This window comes from Taeniopygia guttata, chromosome 5 (genome assembly GCF_048771995.1).
Source record: "Taeniopygia guttata chromosome 5, bTaeGut7.mat, whole genome shotgun sequence".
Classification (NCBI taxonomy): Eukaryota; Metazoa; Chordata; class Aves; order Passeriformes; family Estrildidae; genus Taeniopygia; species Taeniopygia guttata.
The window spans coordinates 25104049-25123885 of NC_133030.1; the positions used below are offsets into that span (position 1 = coordinate 25104049).

The following is a 19837-nucleotide window of genomic DNA, read 5'->3' on the forward strand; positions in this document are numbered from 1 at the left end:
CCCAGTAGCACCACTGGGGACAATTTCTTGCCCAAGCAAAGAAGGGAGCCCTTGTTTGTCAAAGCTGAGTGTGCATGTATTCGTGCTGCTCCCAGGTTTTTGTGACTGACGGGTTCTTCTGGACAGTGAAGTTTCCAGGATCTGATTGCTCAATGGATTTAAAATCTCCCTTCCCTTCCTATTCCTGGAAAACATTTTAACATATTGAGTGGATGGGCAGCAGACAGATGCAAACCTTAGCTTGCTTACCTTATAGAGGAAGCAGTCCTAGACATGGAAAGGAGAGTAAGGCAGAAATGTGATTTATCAACATTACAAAGCAGTAAGACAATGTTAGGCTTAGGAGCTGCTGCTTCTTGGACAACTGGCATTGTTTTTCATTGGGTTACTGTAGTGGGGTGTGTGAATTATGTATAATGTTGCAACAAGGCTAAACTGTTTTTGGTTTTGTTCTTTTCTTCTTTTTTTTGACTAAGTCTACTATAATATGGATCACACAAGTGGGTGCTTAAGACAGCAGGAATTTCTGAGATAACTTTAAGACTTTGGCTAATTTACCAAGATTTAACCATCGTTTGTTTCACTGGAGCATAAATTTTTAGTGTGGTGATGGGAACATCTTGGTGACACTAATTGTGGGACTCTTGAAATCCTAGTACCCTATTGATTTGTCTGTATTTTCACATCCCTCTCTAGTGTCCAACTCACGTGTTAATGCAGTTGAAGGCTCACCTTTCCCATGAAACTGAAGAATCCCCTGCCCAGCTCCTTAGCCTTCTGGACTTCTACATCCATTTTCTCTGGCAGATTTGCAGGCATGGCTCTAAACAGTGTCAGGAGTTGTGGGCATTCCTGCAGGCCCACATCCAAGTTCTGTTCCCTTCCCAATCTCTTGCAGTCACCATCATGTCTTTGAATTCCTCTGGGCAAAACAATTATGTATCACCGGTATAAGAAAATAAGCTTTGTGAAGGAGAAACATTGCCCTCATTATCAGGTTTAGATTCAGGTTTGTGTTTCTCCAGAAGCAAGGTGGATCTTTCCAGGATTCCTCTAGCAAAGAGAGTTCCCTGGGCAGTACTCAGCCAGCTGAAGCACACTGCTGTCTTACCCCAAGTACAGGCAGCTATAGAGGGAAAGCAGCCCAACATGAGCTTCTGTGAAACATCATTTGTGTCTCAGCCTGTTTTTTCACAAAGAAGGAATTGATTTGATTTTAAATCAAGTGTAAGCAGTGTACCAAACATACACTGTGTAAAAAAAATCTGGATCTTACCTCAGGCAGCCTCGTGCTGGGAGATCTCCCTGCCATGGATTTTCTCAGCTCTTTGGCTAAAGCAGAAGTGTTCCTATGGTCACAGAGGAAAGCACCTCGTGAGGCTCTAGAGCATTCACAGATTTTGTGGTTTAACAAAAATAATGGAGTGAAAGGCAGTTTTATTTCTGGCCTGGTGAAAATCTTGGATAATTTCAGCTTTTTCTTTTAAGTGAATTAAATGGACTTTGCGAACATAGCATATCATTGGATACATGCCTGTTAGGGAATGGCATTTGCAGTGGAGAAAGGGAATGAGATGCATTAAGAAGCATGTGGGCTTTGGGAAGGCTCCTCTGGGGAGCCAAGCAAACCTGTGCCTCTGGGTTTGCAAATGTATGGCTCCATCTGTGCACAGTGCCATGACTGCATTGTCTCAGTGGAAGTTTTACTATTTCATGTATTTATCTGTCTGTCCCTCTAGGGTACTTGGTAATAGACTGGCATATTTGGACACGTAGTCACCTCATTAAACAGCAAGCAGGAACTTTCCTCCTGGTATAGCCTCACCTGGTCAGGATTTATTGCTGCTCTTCCAACAGAAGTACTGGCCAAGCAGTTTGTTGTCTAAATCTGACACCGAGTTTCAGAACTGGTTAAGATTCCTTAGCACTTTTTTCCTGGCCTCCAAAGCTTTCCAAAATTGATCCATGGGTTCTTTTTGCAAAAGACCTGTGCAGGGTGGGGCACAGAGCAGCAGGATCTCACTAGCACAGGAACATGTCACACTGCATGTCAAGCAGGTGCTGTGCCCCAGGCTGAGTGACCACGTGAGGATGTCCTTGGGCCCTGCCATGTCCTCACACTGCTGTCATTCCAAGCCCAAATGTCTACAAGTTTCCCTGAAGCTGTTGTCCATGTTTGTGTGGTGTTCATTCTGTAGAGGAAGATTGTATGAAGATAGCTGTCCCAAATGCTCTTTGTGTGTCTTCTAACTGGGCACAGCTTGTTCTGGCTCCTGTTTCAATATGAGCATTTCTCAGTGTGAAATAGGCATTCAGTGATTCTTAGACTTGAAAAGCTTTAAGGAATGGGGAAAAAAAAAAAAAACAACTTCATGTGCAGAGGGATATTTTTTCCCCAGTATCTCACTCTGCAAGTAAAGCTAGACCTTTGGTCTCCTGCAGCCTTCCCCTTCACCTCTGTGTTTGCCTTCAGACCTTAAAGAACTCAAAGGGACCAAGCAGCAATCATTATCTCTTACTAGGTTGTCCTATGTTCCCCATTCAGGTAAGAAAAGAGCTCTTCTGTATAATGAACTCCACAGGGTCTTGGGGGAAATACAAATAGATTTGAGATGGGATTGTGTCTTTCCAATTAAAATGAGCATGCTAAGAAAGTGCTGTTGTTTTGCAGGAGGAATTGGACAAAGGACCCTGAGGACCATGGAGGGAGACTGTCTGAGCTGCATGAAATACCTGATGTTTCTTTTCAATTTCTTTATATTTGTAAGTATTTGGAATTCACTTTCTGTTCTGGATCCCTGTTTCCAGCAGCCTGCTGTTGCCCAGCAGGATAGCCTATAGTGTGGTAAAGTTGCCACAATACAGAATATCCCCTCTGCTGTGCACTAGCAATCACTGAGTGTTTTGCAGCATCCAAAGATGCCCAAACATTCAGTAAGGCAGCACAGTGGTCACTGTTGTCTGAGTTATTGCTGTCCTTGACAGGGGAAACCACAGGGAAAGCTGTAACTAATGGTGCCCATAGTTCATCCTTGAATGGCAGAAGAAATTGTTTTTTAGTCCTGGGTGCCCTGCTGAGGTTTTCACTCAGAAGCAGTAATTTCCCTACCACATGTTGAGTCATTCTTAGCTGGTTTTGTCTTTGAAAGGAAGGGTAGGAGTGCCCAGCCACCCTGGCCTCTGTGGCAGGTATGGTTCACGTGAGCCCCTTCACTGTCCTCTATAGATGTGGCAGCAGAGCAAGACTGCCTTTCAGCAGTATGGAGGGAGTAGACAGTTGGTAGAGTGATGTGTCAAGAAAGAAAGGTATTTTTGTTGCAAATGATTCATTTATTGAGCAAGAGATACTAAGAGCAGCATGTCAGAAGTCACCTGCGCAGCAAAGAATGCATGCCATTGCAGAAATACAAATTCTCCAAATCGTCTTTGATCAAAAGATAGCAATGAATCCAGTTTCTCTCCAGCAGTTGTTTTATGTTGACCTGTCTCCCTCTCTCTCCTGTCCTCGTGCTGTGACAGCTGGGAGGAGCCTGCCTGCTGGGACTCGGAATCTGGGTCATTGTGGATCCCACAGGTTTCCGAGAGATAGTGGCTGCCAACCCCCTGCTCTTCACGGGAGCGTACATCATGCTGGCCATGGGAGCAATGCTCTTCCTGCTGGGCTTCCTGGGCTGCTGTGGTGCCATCCGTGAGAACAAATGCCTCCTGCTCTTTGTAAGTGCCCTTGCCATTTCTGTTGGCCTCTTGGCGCTTCCCATAGGGGTAACTGGATAGATGATAATGGCTGGGATAAGCACAGGAATGGGTGTCTGCTGTTGTAGCTGTATTCCTTCAGATGATAAGTAGGCTAGGATACTTTTACAAGCTGCTAGAAATACTGATAATTTGCTTTTTCACCTGTATAGCTTTGAGCCCAGTCTGGGAGTGTATTCTGACGCTTTTAAGCTTTCATTCTAATTGACCCCATTTGGTTGTCCGGTCTTTTTCTACATTTATAATGTGACCAAAAATGATCCTTTCTTGGCTACTTAAAACCCACTGTTCCACTTGCAGATTAATTCCTTGGGGTTCACAACAAAGGAAGGAACACTGGGGCACAGCCCCTGTGCAAGGAAGCCTCCCCATGCCAGCAGAAGTGCCCAGCCCAGAACTACGTCATAGCAGTCATTGCTGTCATTGCTGCTCAGAGTAGCTGGTCGTCCCTGATACAGCCTGCTCTGCTCCTAAAATGAACCAGATTTTTTACCTTTGGACAAATTTTCCCCTGAATGACAGGATTAAATTTCAGTCCATGGTGGTCATCAATAATTACAAAGAGCTAAAATAAGTCACTTTGGCCCTTGCCCCCTACTCCTCCCAGGTTCTGATACTGAAGGATTTCCAGGCATTATCTCCTACAGAAAAGCATTGCCACTTACATATTGAAAGAACAAAGACCATCAGTTTTCTTTTCCTTTTTTTTCCTTGTGAAATATGATCTATTGTTTCTCCCAATGTGTCTGATGGCACTTAGGGTTTGTTGTGCATTTTGGTTTGGTTTTTTTTTCTTTTTAAATTTGATCTTACTGTATTTTGTTAGGATTATGTCTTGCACAGCTGCTTCATGGTTCAAAAAAGGCTTGTCTCTAAACAGGAGAGGAAAGTCCTCTTTCTTGAAGGCAAAGCCATCCTTTCCTGGAGATGAGCGTGGCTTCACTGAGATAAATTCTCTCTGTCCCTTGGCTCCCAGACGCCTTGAGTTCATAGCCTGCAAATGAGAGCCCTTTTGGGGAAGCTGCTCTGGGTTTGATTTCTAGTGATTCATCTCAGAAGTAAATCAGAAAAATAAATGTATCACCTGTGAAGTCTGTGGAGATCTGCCCCAAGGAACCTAATAAAATGGAAAGGATGAGGCCCAATGAGCCTGAAGTTTGTCTGTCTTGTCAGATTAAGAAAATAGAAAGCCTGTCCTTGTCAGATTAAGAAAATAGAACTGAAGTTTGATGAGAAATGTTGTTTTAAGTGAAAGGGAAAGTAATATTTTCAGTCTGCTGCATACAGACTGGTGACCTGGCTGGAGAAAGTGAGCTCTGGGCCATGTTCTTTCCTGATTTAAGATCATTTACAGGTTTGAATGTTTCCCCATGTGTTTTAGTTATTATACTCCAGTACACTCAATTTTGTGGTTATTACTTTTCTTAGTCCTAGAGATAGTTCTGAGCCCTGCTGCTTTATTTATTTGCCTTCATTATTATTTCATTTTGAACAAAATGTGAGAAAAATATGAGCTGGAAGTAATTCCTCAGACTAGGAGAAACTCTAAAAGTAATTACTGGATAAGGAATTATTCCTTGTCCATTTTGATCAGTCAAATCTTTGAGGGCTTTTTGTATCAACACCAACTCAGCTAAACAGTCAGCCATCTCATGTTCAGCAGTGTGAAGCACTTGGATGAGGACCTGGGAGAAGAAATATGTTTCTAACTTATTTTCTGGGGCCACACCAGCTGATGTTAAAATCAGCTGATCTTAAAACATCTGTGAAACCCAAAATCTAATACAAGTAAGTTTTAGACACTGAATAGGCAAAAGATTCATGACTGTATGCCAGAGAGACTGGGAACACTTGCGAAATGGAGAGTGTAAGTCCTTGTGAGGGTGGTACCTGGGGAGAAGTTGCTAGATCAAATCAAGTCCACTTACAAAGTTGTTAAAGAATTGATGAGCCAGAGAGATGCTTGAATGAGATTTCAGTGATGCATAATGCATGCCTGAAGCTTTTAGTCCAAATGTAAACAGAAGATAGAAAGGGCAAGACAGATGCATGTTCTCTAGGTTCTGGTTTCAGTGTTTGCAAGGACTTTTATTTTTCATTAAGCTGCTTGTCTTTTGGTTAAAAATGACCCCATCACTATGGAACCTAACACGTTGCATTAAGCACAAGGCTGTGAAAGCGTTTCTAGATTTCCTAGCATTTGGACTTGTCTCGCAAAAAAGAGGCATGAACAGTAGCCTGCAAATCAAACACTGAATAACTTGTCCTGAAGATCCTCTGACTGTGAAACAACACTGTAAAAATCAGAATCCAAAGTACCATTGAATGTGCAACATTGTACCAGTTGAATTCAGCTTTGTTAAAAGAAGAACCCATGTTAGCTTCATTTGGCTTAGTTTCAAATGCAGACATCCTGTTTTGCACTCCTGTAAAATGGATGTAGTAGCCCCTCAGACTTCTCAGCATAAAAATAAAGGTCCAGGTCTTTTGAGTTAAAGATGGTTGAAAATTTTTGGAACAGCAGTTCTGAAACTGGAACACTGGATGAGTTATGAAAAATAAACATGAAGCAATCATTTGTGGAAACTTCTGCTAGACCACTTCTGTGAAAATTCCTGCAATTATCACCTGGAGCTGCAGCAAGATTTTTGACCAGTATGAGAGATCCCATTTCTTAGGATGTTCGCCTTGGATGTGGGGAGTATCTGTGTTCAAATGTCAAGTATCAAGCTTGAATTTGAATGTGAGGTTGCTGCGTCCCATGCATTAGCCAGCTGGCTCCTTTGTGCTCTCACATATCAGTAATCAATTTAATTTTTGGAGGAAAAACACGTTAAGCAGATTTTGACTCTCCTTCAAATGCAGAATGGGAACAAGTTCTGAAACACTGATGATCCATCTTTTTCTCATCAACCCTAATGGCTGCTTGTGAGTTTTTCCCTACTGTAACTTACAAATCTGTAATGCAGAGTGCACAATATAAGTGTAAATCAGTTTGGGAATGATAATGAAGCTTATCACAGATAATCTGGGAATGACTGCTTCCACTTCTGCACAGACCTGTGCTGGAGCTTGGGTGAACATGTGCCTCCCAGTAATCAGTAAATGAAATGCAATTAGCAGGGTGATGGGATTAATCACTTGATCACCACCTTAGACCTTAGTGACTATGCTGAGATCCCTTGATGGATGATGATGTGAATTTGCAAAGCGTCGTTCATTCTCATCACTTGTTCTTTGCCCTCCTGTGGTGAAATTAAAACAGTCTCTGAGCCACACAGAAAACTCCAGCAGTAAGAATAAATTAGAGAGTTAACTAGTTCAGTAAAATCAAGCAACAGCATGCTGTTAAAAACCAAATTCCCTGCTCATCTGACTTTTTTTTGTTTTGTCATTTGAGCCCAGGCTCCTTTTCTTTTGTTTCCACTGCAGAAGCGGGAAGAGAAATGTGATAGGGTGGTGCATGTGCTTTTCTAGTGGGAAAAATCACTTAAAGCTCTGATAATTGACAACAAAACAACATTTTGCCCATTTCAAGCAGATAGTTTAAATCCTCTATGCATTATTGAAATGCACAATGCACAGCCTTTCAGGCACTGTTTATAAATAATTGCTTGGAGATCACAATAGTACTTCTGGCCCTGTATGCCTGTTTTCTGTTTCAGAAAGACGTTCTATAAACTTCTCATACACACACACACACACACACACACACACACACACACACACACACACACACACAAAAAAAAAAAAAAAAAAATCCAGTCTTCTCTTGTGTTTATTTTTACTTGTTGCTTCATCTGTCTTCATTGGTAACGTACCAAGTTTATTACCCTCCACTTGATGTGGCCTTACAGGGTTCTCCGTTCTCTTTTGCCTTTCTCACACAATGCCAAAAAATGAGTTAAAGTCTTAACATTTACTCAGTTCTGTAAAATAATCTCAAAGTCTGTGGGCAAATTCATGGGCTGTTTGAATTTTAGACAGGCTGATTCAAATGGTAATTTCTCTTTATGGCAATAAGAATGTACAAGTGTCCACCCAGTTCAGACTTATGGTAAATCAAGTCCATGATTTTGTCTACAAGAATGGAAATAAGTGCCATTTTGGGAGAGAGTGTGAATCTAGCCACTTTCTGCTCTGTCCCTATAGCTATTCCTCAGCACCAGCATTCATTGTTTTAAGGATGTTAAATGGCACATCCCTGTTTATTCTTTTTACTGGTTTGTGACGATGGAAGCAGCATCAAACTACCACAAGGCATCAGTGTCACTGAGAACTGGTCACAAGAACAGGCAGAATCTGAAGTGGAAGCCCACAGGAGTTCCATCACTCATCCTGGGCTGGAAACACTGCCGAGTACCTGAGTGCTCTGAGTAGACAAAGTCCCAGGAACAGCACCCTCCCAGCAGCATGTCAGTCTCTGGGGGTGAGACCTCTGAAGTGCATCTGATTTACTTCTGTGGGGTGGGGTGTGAAGGCACAGTGGATCACCCAGGCTTGGTAACCTCACCTAAACAAGGTGCCTTTGGCAAGACTGAAAACCAAATTTTTAGACTGAAGCAACAGAAGGTTGCAAAGGCAACAGGATGAAATATAGTTCCAGCTTAGATTGAACAGCCATGTGCCTCTCTGTTTTGCTTGCCTTCCCTTTTCCTAAAATTATGATGTCATAAGTGTAAAGAGTTTTACTTCAACCTGGAGGCCTGTTTCCCTTTTACTATCACTTAATGTGCAGGCTGTGCTTTCTGTCAAGTCTGCAGCATGCTCTTATCTTAAGAATGTGAATATGCACACTTTGGATACCATACAAGACAGGGATGATACTTGCATAAACAAATTAAATTATTATGGTGTGTTATCAACTTTCTGTAGGTTCTGTGTGGTTAGTACTTAACTCAGTGCAACCCCACTGTGTGTGGGGGATATTAACCAAGGCTAATTTTGTCCTGAAATGAAAACAGCTTTTTAGTTCATAGGTATAAATATTTGAGGGTATATCCCTCAAATAGTGCTTCTTCCACACAAGAAAAGCTGTGATTATATTACAGTAAAATTGTGTTGCTTGTATTGTGATCTGGGTTATGTGTGTGCATTTACATGCGATACCTATACTTGTGTCTGGACAGTTTAACCTCTGTGAGCATGTCCACAATTATATAACTTTTCCATCAAAGTGGGCTTTACTGTTTTGACCTGGTGCAGGTTTATCAGGGGATGCTATGGGTTCTGTAACCTTATATGCTTTTACCCACTATAACCAGGCAAAAGTGCCACAAGCACCCATGTCTTGTGATGAGATCACAGAGGGAATGTGTGCTTCAAGAGACTGCCTCATGCAGTTTCTTAATTTCTTAAAAAAATTTCCTTAGTTATTTTTTCCATCTCTTGTGGTTAGCTGTATTCCTACTACCTATTGCAGACATTTAATGCTATGTTTGTGGGTTTTGTCTCTCTCTTCCAGTTCTTCATGTTTATTTTGTTAATCTTCCTGGCGGAGCTTTCAGCTGCAATCCTGGCTTTTATATTCAGAGAAAATGTAAGTATCTGATGGTGGGCAGTCTCTGGACCTCAGTGGGGTTATACACAGCTGGAGCAGGGTGTTAGACAGTGTTTAACAGTGTCTAAATGTTAGACATTTGTCTATACACTGACTGTTTCAAATATCAGCAAACCTCCTTCATTAGTACCCTGTCTGCAGAACTGCCAGCATGCCAGGGAATGCTAGCTAACCTGGCTGGTGCAGTACGGGAAGTTTATGGGGACACACTTATTCCTGAAGTTTTTAGAGTCTTTTAAAGTCTTCCTGACTCTCGTGCAGCCAAAAAAAGCTGCACATTCCATTAAAGGGAAGTTTTATAGTAAAGTCAAACTATTAAAAAGCAACTATTTTCCTTTTTTGATATACCATTAATATTAATAGTTGAAAACTCCTGTTTTCCAGACAGAGCCAATGCTTGCTCTGCAGTGCAAAAAATCTCTTATGAATCTTCTAATCATATTCATTTTTGATCTTCCATGTTCTGCTCCTCACCAGACTGCTACCAATGCTGCTTGTAAGATATCCCCCCAGACCTGCCCTAAGCAAATCTCACTGCACTTATTGCCCTGCTTAGATTTGTCCTTCTCTCCAAAGCTTCATATAATGTAGCCTTTCTCTATTCTTCTGCAATGAATATTGTTATATGGCCAACATCCTTCCCCTGTGCTAGTGGTAAACTTTTACTACAGTGGTAGCAACCACAGTCTAATTTCTTTCTCTAAACAGCAAAGGTCTGTGGATTTTTTTCATGTTCACACATGTGCAGAGGAGAGCCTGACTGAAGTAGGTCCATCCTTCTTGGAGTAATGGCTTTGAAAAAACATTGGCTGGTAGAGGTGGTCACTAGTGACTGTTAGTATTTATTTTGCTTATTTTGTCTCTGCCAGTAGTAAGATATACCACATTTCCTGTACTGAGTGTGAGAGAAATTGTGGAAGGAGCAAAGAAGGGCCATGTAGAAGGATGCTTTTCTTAAACCAGTATATACTTGTAATTATATTCATTTTAAAAGCTTTTGATAGAAAAGAATCAAAATGTAGGAAGCTCATAGCAAGAGAGTGTGGTATTTGTATAGCAGGATGGGCCTGGGGGGAGGTAGTGAGAGGACTTTCTTCTATTTATGAGCTGGTGGTCTTTTGTCTTTGCCTCAGATCTGAAGGCAGTGGGGAAGGGATGGCACTCTGCACACAGAATGGGTGCCCCATTCCACTTTAGGCTTTGAGATCATGCCCTTATGGAAACACCTATAAACATATTGCAGTATGGGGTGGGGTCTGGTGTCTTGTGGTCATTACAGCTCTGGTCTTAGGAGTTTTTAGAGAATTCCTTTGGTTCAGCACAAGGAGCAGACCGCACACATAGAAACTGGCCTGCAGACCCAGGTATGCGCTTTGTGGCAGAGACAGAACATGGTCCCTGGGGAGCAGGGGCTGGGTGAGCAGCCCTCAGCTGATGGCTCCTACCCCCCCACCTTCCCTGTAGGAAACTGGTAAAAGGTACAAGAAACTGCCCAGGCTTGCTGCAAGTCCTGGGTGCAAGGTGACTGCTTTTGTGACGTGTCCTCCTCACTTACAGCTTGCTCCTGGGCAAAGCGTCGGTACCTTCCACTCCCACAGGACATGTAAGGTCATGTTATCTTGCAAGATAAGGTCACAGTGGTTATTCCAGACTTCTGTGGCATCTGGTAGTGTTGTGCAAGATAAGACTTGAAGGGGAACAAACTTATATCTATCTTGAGCTTGTCTCCTTGTTTGTATCACCAGCTTCCCACTCTGTCAGAATGATTGACAGGAAGGGCTTAAATGGGAAGGAATGAAGAACATCAGATCCCAGCATAGCTCGAGATGGCTCTATGCAGGAGTCAAAATTGATCTGCAAGTTTTTTTGGTTTGTTCTCTCCTCAGGTTTGTTCTGGAAAAAATAGCCCTTGTTTTGGCATTGCTGTAAGTTGTGGTGGTAGCTCATCTGACTTGGAAGCTACTTGTGGCCAATTTTGCCGTCACCTTTGGGTTAGGGTGAGCTATAGACAGACAGAGGTGATCTTTCATTGATTCCATGGTGGGAAGAATTCTTCACAGTAGCAATTTAAAGTCAATATCAGATGTGCTTTTCTCTCTCTTTTTTTTTTTTTTTTTTTTTTTTTTTTTTTTTTTTTTGTGAAATAAATTACTTTCGGGGCATGTGGTGGCAAATGCACACTTAGCCGATTTAAATTTCTTCAACACTTACCAAGCAGGATTCTGTGATAGTCACTGCACCAGTCCTCATGGCTGTGGCCTCTCTGGATGTGTAAAATTTGACAAAAGATACACTTTATCTGATTGCTTTATAGATAATATTCAGTGCAGCTTTCTGTTGCAGTTTTACATTCAAACCAGCTCCCAAATACTCAATGAGGTTAAATTATTAACATCTACAGGAGTGAGAGAAATCAAGAGACAAAAATAAGGGAGAAAAGAGATGTTTTCTGCTGAGACTTGACATGAGAGGAAGAGTCAGTGAAGTAGAGCAAGGTGGCAGGGTAAGTGAAGTTGGTGTTCACAAAGGTGAGCCACTGTGATCTGCAAGTCCAGCTGCACTTCTAAAGAGCTATTTAAAAGCAGTCTCTGAAGAAGAAGGCTGCTGTTAATTAGCTAGGGGATTACCAGAGTTTCTCTTCCTTAGAAAAAGATGTTTTGGGAGTGGAGAACCCTTTATCATCTAGAAGATCCCCCATAAAACAGTGACTTTCATAAACACTAGAGAGAGATCGTGAAAGAGCAATAGGAATTGCTCTTTATATGCCATTGAGAAGTCTGGATGGGAAAAACCCCAGAGGGATATTTGATTCTTAGTGAACTGTCTTAGCAAGCAAGAAAGCAGGATGGTAGGGAACCAAAGAGTCCAGTGGCAGGCTTTGGATGGAGTCTGGATGTTTGGATTTTTAGCTCCAGTTCTAACACTTGGATACGAGTGCCTCTATTTCCTCAGACATAAGGCAAAAAGCTAAAGAATGTGAACCTTCCTCATCTGAGCAGACAGAGGTGTCTCAGATGGATGGCACGGCAGGAGTGGGAAGTGCAGCACAGGTGACTGCACCTCCATGCCCTGTACTGTGCCAGACACATCAGAATGCTCCAGGTCGATGTAGATGGGCAGGAGTGTGTCCTGTTCCCCAAACAGGCACCATGAAGGCAGCTTCTTGCACAGAATTCAGTGTCCTTGAGCACAGTGCAGCACGAGAAGGCTGTGACCTTCCTTGGCAGTGCCAGCATGCCTGTGCTGTGCAGAAATGCCCTCCTTTTTCTAAACTCCTTTTATCTGGCTGCACTAATCCCAGCGAAGCTATTTTTTGAACTAATGTGACAAAACCGGCTCACTTCATTCACTGCCGTGTAAATGTATGCATGCATGTGCTGCATGGGAGGCGCCCCGCCCAAAACACAGCTGAACAGCTCCTTATTGTTCATGGCTGTGGCTGCCACAACTGTGTTGTCAAAGCCTGTGTGAAGCTCTTGTTTTATCAGAAGGTCCTTTGCTCCTTTCTGAATGGTTCTTGCCATAAAAGTCCAACATGCACCAATCTCGTCAGGGCCGGTACTTGTTTCAGCTAGAGGAGGGCCATGGGTATGGCAATAGGACTGTCTTATTTCATCCTCCTTTGCCAGCAATTTCTTAAAAGAAGATTTTTTTTTGGCTCTATTCTTCTGAACTTGAGATGTTCAGGATAAGCAGTTTAAGGCCAACAAAATGGAATCTGTTATTTTCCTGGCAAATGTACTCTTCCAGCACTAGGCTTTGTTTTAGGCCAAGTGTTGTAAAAATCACACACAAACTCTGAACAATTTCCTCTGGGATTGCTGCTGTCAAAATAAAGGTTTCACTTTATATTTAAATTACTCTTTTGTTTTAGACCCCAACAAAGGCAGTCGGCTGGGATTATTACCAGCAGTAATATCAGTTTCAAAGTGTGTGCTTCAGGAACAGATGAGCATCAAAAAAAATGTGCTGCTGTCTGCAGGGTTGGATGCTGCATGGATAAAGTACACAGAGAAAGGGAAGGGAAGGAGAACACCGAGGACTTAATTCAGCATCTTCTAACCTAACCTCCCTTTAGTGCACCAAATTCCCAAAGGAAAAATGCCATGTCCTCTGGTATTTTAATGTTCAAAAGCAAAAAATATGAGTTAATATCTGTCCCCAAAAAGCAATTTAGGAATTAAACAGTATAACTAATTAAAGTTAGTGAGATTGAGCTAATTGCATGATTCAAGTATTTGTGACAAAGTTTTACCCAGTACTGATATAATAATTACATTTGGCCTTTGTTTGTATTTGTAAAAGAGAAGCCAATGTTAGGTGGTATCCAGGGTCTTTTTAAAAGTCACTACAGGTTTTTTGTCCTTAAATTTTGTGATACAAATGAAACAAACAGTTTTGTGCTTGTGCTTTTGTGCCCACCCATAGAGCTCATACATATGTATGTGCATGTGAGATATTTCACGTTGCATATCAAGAACCTGAAACCAGCTTGTAGCAGTCTCTGTTATTGCATCAGCAGTGCTATATGAACAACAAGGGGGAATAGAAAGGGTATTTTTCAGGCAGCTTAATTCCTGATCCTACAAATGTGCAACATCACAGCAGTGCTGTAGCCAGCCAAGTCCAGCCCCCTTCACTGTGGTTTTTTGCAGTGGCAGAAGATTGTGCCTGCGTGGATCACTAATCACAAGATATTTTGGAGAAGGGACCATGCAAGTCCAGATCTATTGGGAAGATGAAAAAGGATTTCTTGAAATTTTTGTCCTGAAGTGACAGAAAGGCAGCAAGATTGAACTGGGATATTCAGTTTAACATGATTATTAGGATTGTATGTTCACTATTGCTCCAGAGAGTCATCCTAAGTAAATGTAATTTCAAGGTGTCTAACTTCTTGGGAAGACTCTGGAACAAATTGTGCATTTATCCTATTTTATTATAAATACAGACGGGGGTAAAATGAAATTTCAATAATTTATATTGTTGAATTTCGGAAAAATGTTTACATTATCTAAATACAAATATAAAGAGGATCTTTTTCTTCATGTATGCAGGTTAGTTTAGATAATCAAAAGCACTGTCAAGCAAATGGCATTTTTTTCTGATTCATAGGACTACTTGATTAGTTCATATTAATTAATTTTTTTAAACTTATTTTTAATTTATGGAAAGTTCCATGTTAAGGCTTCATTCTGCTTTCTCACACATTGAAGTAAATTCAGAGCAGTTCCCCTGTTAGTAGGAAGTTAACTGGTTTGACTGAAAAGTGGAGGGGAAAATCATGCTTTGCTTGCAAGACATGAAGCACAGCAAGTGAAAATACATTTTGGGTGTGGATTTGACAATCTTTCTAAAATCTGGTTTAGGCCTGTTTCAATTTATTAAATACTTTCAAATAGCGGTGAAAATGAAACAATAAACAAAACCAACAACCAACAAAAACTAAAATGAACAAACATTTAAGTGTAAACATTATTTTAGAAGTACAGATATCGTTTAGTCCCTGATTTTAATGAGTGACAGTTGTATTCAACAGGTACCCTTCACCCTCTACATAGATATGGTTCAGCCAATGGCTTTTCACATGTTTCTCCCCTGAGGTTTGCAAAAAAAAAAAAAAACCCAAAAAAGCAGAGAACCCCCATCATTCACAGGAGGGAGCTTTGGCAAACAGTGTTGGCAATAGCCTTTACATTTCCACCTGTCTGTGCATTTCAGCTGACTAGAGAGTTCTTCACGAAGGAGTTGAAGAAGCACTACCAGAGGAACAATGACACAGATGTCTTCTCTTCCACCTGGAACTCTGTTATGATCACAGTAAGTCAGACCACCACAGTCCCGTTCTGGCCATCGTCAGTGGCCACCAACACGTTGCTCAGCCCTCAGCTCTCCAAGGGTCTGCCTGCTTCCAACATCCTATCATGTCCAGCCTAGCACCAGGGCTTGTGGTTGAAGGGAGGTGAGACTTTGGCTGGCAGTCAGTCTTTCTCAAATGGAGCTGCCAGTAGTCCAGAGAGAGACACTCCTAGTGACTGCATCGGGGTCACCTGATTTGCCAAAGCCTGAGGCATTAGAGTACCCTCAGTTTTCAAATACTGGACACAGAGAGCAGTGGAGGAGTCTGCAACTGGGTATCATTTGCTCTGGGCCTTTCACCTTGCAGGCTGCTTCAGAATTATTCCCAGCCACCAGCAGCCAAAAGCTGGCATTAACTAGTGTTTTGTAGTTAAGGGCAGCTTAGGCAGGAGTGTGCCTAATGATGCATTTTCACTATAGAAATATTAGCTATCAAAATTGACTTTGCTATTACGCCCCTAATTGGGCAGGTTACAGGTCGACTGTCATTGGAACTGCAGTTGTTATTACCTACTACAAGGAATTCAATCTGTGTGTGTGGTGTGTGTGTGTATGTACATGTGTTAGTGCTCAGTACACCCCATGGGGTATCCCTTCAGGAGTGAAAAGCAGGATGACAGCTTCTGCAGATGAAAAGTCAATTTTAATCTTAAAAGGAAAGGATGATTGCTGCCCTTCATGCTGATTCAGGACTTTAATAAAGACATTTCCTTTTGCTGACTGAAAGGAGACAGAGTCAGAGTATGACTTGAATCCTTAAAAAGCATCTGACTGAAATCCTAAAGAGGGACCTTACTCAAATCACCTAGCAGTGCCTTTGAGCAGCAACAATCCTGGCCATTAGCTATGGGGAGAAAGGGTGGTTGGGAGCCTGGATCGTACTGCTGGGTGATCGCAAGCAAGTCATTCTGGATATGCTCCAAAGCCCTGTGTAATTTGCAGCAATATTCCCACTAGTACCTTAGAATTTACAGTATGACATAGAAACATTGGGACTTCATAAAGACTTCAATGAAACAGAAGCTCAAGTCTGCTTTGAGGGAAAGGTGTCAATTCTGTCTTCCTTTCTTCTCTGTGCCTCTCCCCAGTTTGCCTGCTGCGGAGTGAACGGACCAGAAGATTTTGAAGATATTCATCATGTTCCATATTCCTCTTTGGAAAAGGCGACACCAGAGGCTTGCTGCCAGCGAGAGCTCCAGAGCCGGGAAGGGATGTTTGTCAACAAGGAAGCTTGTCTAGAAGGCATTGAGAGGTTTCAGAACCGGCAGGTAAGGGAGGCTGAACCCTAGGAAAAGGAGCTTCACAGTGGGCAGAGAGATGGCTGCAGTGGTCATGGGTAGCTAGTGAATCTGGCAGGTCCTGACTGTACCTCACATCCTAATTACACTCCTGCTGACAGCTTTTGAAGTGATGGTACATGGCTGATTTTGAAATTCTTTCATAGCATACACTGCTAAGTCCATGATGTGCTATAACATCAGAAATACAAAGATTTTCCTAGGGGATTGAGAGGTAAGGTGGAAATTTAGATCAAGTTCTGTTGTGTTTATGAAGGTTAGAACTACCTCTAGTTCTACCTCTTAGAAGTTAATTAGCAAGCCAGCACAGGTCAGGTAGGATGGAATGGAATTGACTCTTACTGACTGCAGGAATGGTTCCAATTTAGTTCACAAAGACCCCTAATCAATATATACAATCAAAATATCAAAGGTTAAACAGCCACAGAAAACCATGTCTGTTTTCTAAGGAAGAGAAGTATTGGAAAGCTGCATTTCTCTGCTTTTGTACTCTTAACTGTAGAAAAAGGTAATTTCTTATAGCTGTCTTCCAGTACCTACAGGGAGTCTACAAGAAAGCTGAAGAGGAACTTTTTACAAGGGCATGTAATGATAGGACAAGGAGGGAATTGCCTTAAACTGAAAGAGTGTAGTTTTAGTCTAGATATTACAGAAGAAATTATTGACTGTGAGGGTGGTGAGATGCAGGATCAAGTTTCCTTCCAATGTCACCAAGACGTGATATTTAAGAAACTTTCCAGCAAAGTTCCTGATTGGGTTCACCTTGGCATTAGTTAAAACAAATGAGCTCTGTACTGACCATATGCACAAGCCTCCTTCTCCCTCCAGACTAGGCAGTGGTCCTCTTTTCAGCACTTAAAAGCAGATTGAGAAAGAGAGGAAAGAAAGAATGTGAACTGTTCCCTGAATGGCAGCTGGAAATGGTTGGCAAAGGCACTCTGGGTGAGAGATCATAGCAGACAGCACCATGCTGCTTCTGCCAGGTCTGATTGCTGGGAATAGATGGGGAGGAGACAGATGACAGACTGCAGGGAGGGAAAGAGAAATGCCTTGTGAGAAAGAGGGTTAAAGTTTTCCTCGAGTGGTAATGCTGAAGCTTACCACTCCCATGGAAAGGGAAGGCTTCCTGCAAATGTCACCAAAGTGTTGGTGGAAAAAGCTGTGCGCACAGGGAGTGTCATCAAGCACAGAGCGGTGCACTTCTGTAAAACAGGAGAGACAATCCCAAGCAACTGAGAACTGAATTGAGGCATTGCTGGAGCAAAGTCAAGCTCTTGGGCCACCATGCTGGTAGGACAGTGCTGACACACGTGTGCTCAGTCCTGTCTGTAGCCAGATGAGCAGAGCATGCTGAAGGCTGGGTTAAGGTTGGAGGTCTGGCAAGCACACAAATGTTTGTTGCTGGGCTGGATGCTTTTCTCTGAAGATTTGGCTGAAACATGGCTGGAAGACAGCTGATGCTGAGCAGTCTCATGTTGACAAAAGCATGGTTTTAACAGCTCAGTTACTGCCCCAGCAGTCTGGGTTCCCTGGGGTGGCCTCATGAGTGGATCTTCTCCATGCCTTCCCTCAATCTCCACCGGCTGTGCCTCACTCACAGCACAGTGAGCAGGGTCTGGCATGGACACAGGTACATAGCTATTGTGCTGTCTTTGTTGCTCCAAGACGTTCATTATAGGTGGAAGGAAAGAAACCAGATGATCAAAACATCCTAGCAGTACAGATAGGATTAAAATATACGTGTGAAGTATATTCTCAGTGGAGAGGAATCTGCTTTTCATATTGGACAAACTCCAATTTACTTTTCTTTTTATGTTGTCACCTGTTTGCAGAAATTTCCCAGAGGTTGAAATTTTAGGCTGGGAAAACTGAGGAGAGGATAAACTGGTGATTTCCAGAAATATTCTGAAACCTTTGAAGGAAGATCTACCTGCTGTTAATTGTATTAACAACCATAAATTTAATTAAGGATGATGGTGGCTATGCTTCATACGTGGAATAATTGCCATAGTGCATGGCCCTGAGTTCCTAATGAAATTCTTCTTCTATAGCAAGATCAGCAGGTGTTCAGTCAGCCTCTTCTGGGGAAAACCACAGAGAAAAGGTCCTGGGCTGGTAAAGAGCTGCTGGCTGTGAGAGATGAATCAAGATTTTCCTGTCTTGGCTTTAAATAAATCATCCTTTTCTCTAGCCAGTCTGGGATGTCTATCACCTGCAGTGCATACCCTTTCCTCTGTGTTTAGTCTCTGCCCTTTGCCAATGGAGTTCCTCTCTGTGCTGCTCCTCTCTGCCCTGCAGGAGCTCACAGCTCCTCATGGTCGGTGAGGGGTGTGAACCACTCCCAGCACACTACAGCAATACCTTCCTCTCCCCCAGCCTGTCCTGTGGACCTCTGCCTCCTGTGCCATGGGGCTGGGTGAGGTGGTGATGGGGAGCCGAGCTGTGGTGCCTGGGTCTGAGAGCTTCTCATGTCCTAGTGAGAACAACACAATGTGCTGCTCGGGTGTATCTCACCATGTTTTGTCTTTCCTAGGGCTGCTACACCGTGATTCTGAACTCCTTTGAGACGTACGTGTACCTGGCAGGAGCTCTTGCCATCGGAGTGTTGGCTATTGAGGTACTGACTGTTGTCTGACTGGGACAAAGCAGTGTCAGTAAGGTGCCAGTAGCAAGGCAAACAGGCAGGTGCTCCCCCTCACCAGGGAACGGTGCTCTGGCTGTCAAATTGTGGGTTTAATTGCCTGGAAAGAGGCTCCTTGATCCTTTGACACAAAGGGCAGGGAAATAGGCCACAAGCCTGCAGTGCCACCTCGTGCTGGGCTGCACAGAGCTCGTGCCCTGCCACGCTGGCCACAGGGGCTTTGGGGACACACTGCTCTCCACAGACCCTGCGCAGTCACTGCTCCCACTGCCACAGTGCCCCGGCCAGCTGACTAATCTGTCTCTTGGTTAATGTGTTTTAAAGCACCCCGCCTGTGCTTTAAAACCTTCTGTTCAGAGACTGAAAGCGTGAGCTCCAGAGCACTTTCATTGTCCTGCATTAGTAGCCTCTTCTTTGGCAATGTCTGAGGAACAGACATCCAGCAGACATGGTTTTAGCCCAGAAATTATGTCCCTGTGGCATTGCTGGGAAAGGCTGGGTACTTTAAAAGCTCCCCATCTTGTGGAAAGGAGAGAGATCTGGGCAGAGGTGCAGCAGCCTCCCACAAAGGCTGTGCTGTGCCCATGCCAGGCAGTAGCTGTGATGTGCAGAGCAACGACTGTGGCTCCTGTGCCCCTGTGACACCAAGGGCAGTTTGGGAATGAAATCAGGCTGCTGCTGTAGCCACTAACAGTTTGGACGGGAGGGAAGGGCAGAGGAAAGTTTTGC

General features: G+C 43.0%; 1 protein-coding gene across 3 annotated transcripts in view; it reads left to right on the plus strand.

The window, feature by feature from the left end:
• The window catches only part of TSPAN18 (tetraspanin 18), a 121309-nt gene that overhangs the window by 97697 nt on the left and 3775 nt on the right, over window positions 1-19837 (plus strand). For all 3 annotated transcript variants that reach the window (XM_072929888.1, XM_030274132.4, XM_030274133.4), the window contains 6 exons: window positions 2672-2763; window positions 3520-3714; window positions 9218-9292; window positions 15032-15130; window positions 16258-16437; window positions 19001-19084. In XM_072929888.1, the coding sequence (XP_072785989.1) occupies window positions 2701-2763; window positions 3520-3714; window positions 9218-9292; window positions 15032-15130; window positions 16258-16437; window positions 19001-19084 (696 nt within the window). In that variant the 5' untranslated portion in view covers window positions 2672-2700. The remainder of the gene's footprint in view (window positions 1-2671; window positions 2764-3519; window positions 3715-9217; window positions 9293-15031; window positions 15131-16257; window positions 16438-19000; window positions 19085-19837) is intronic.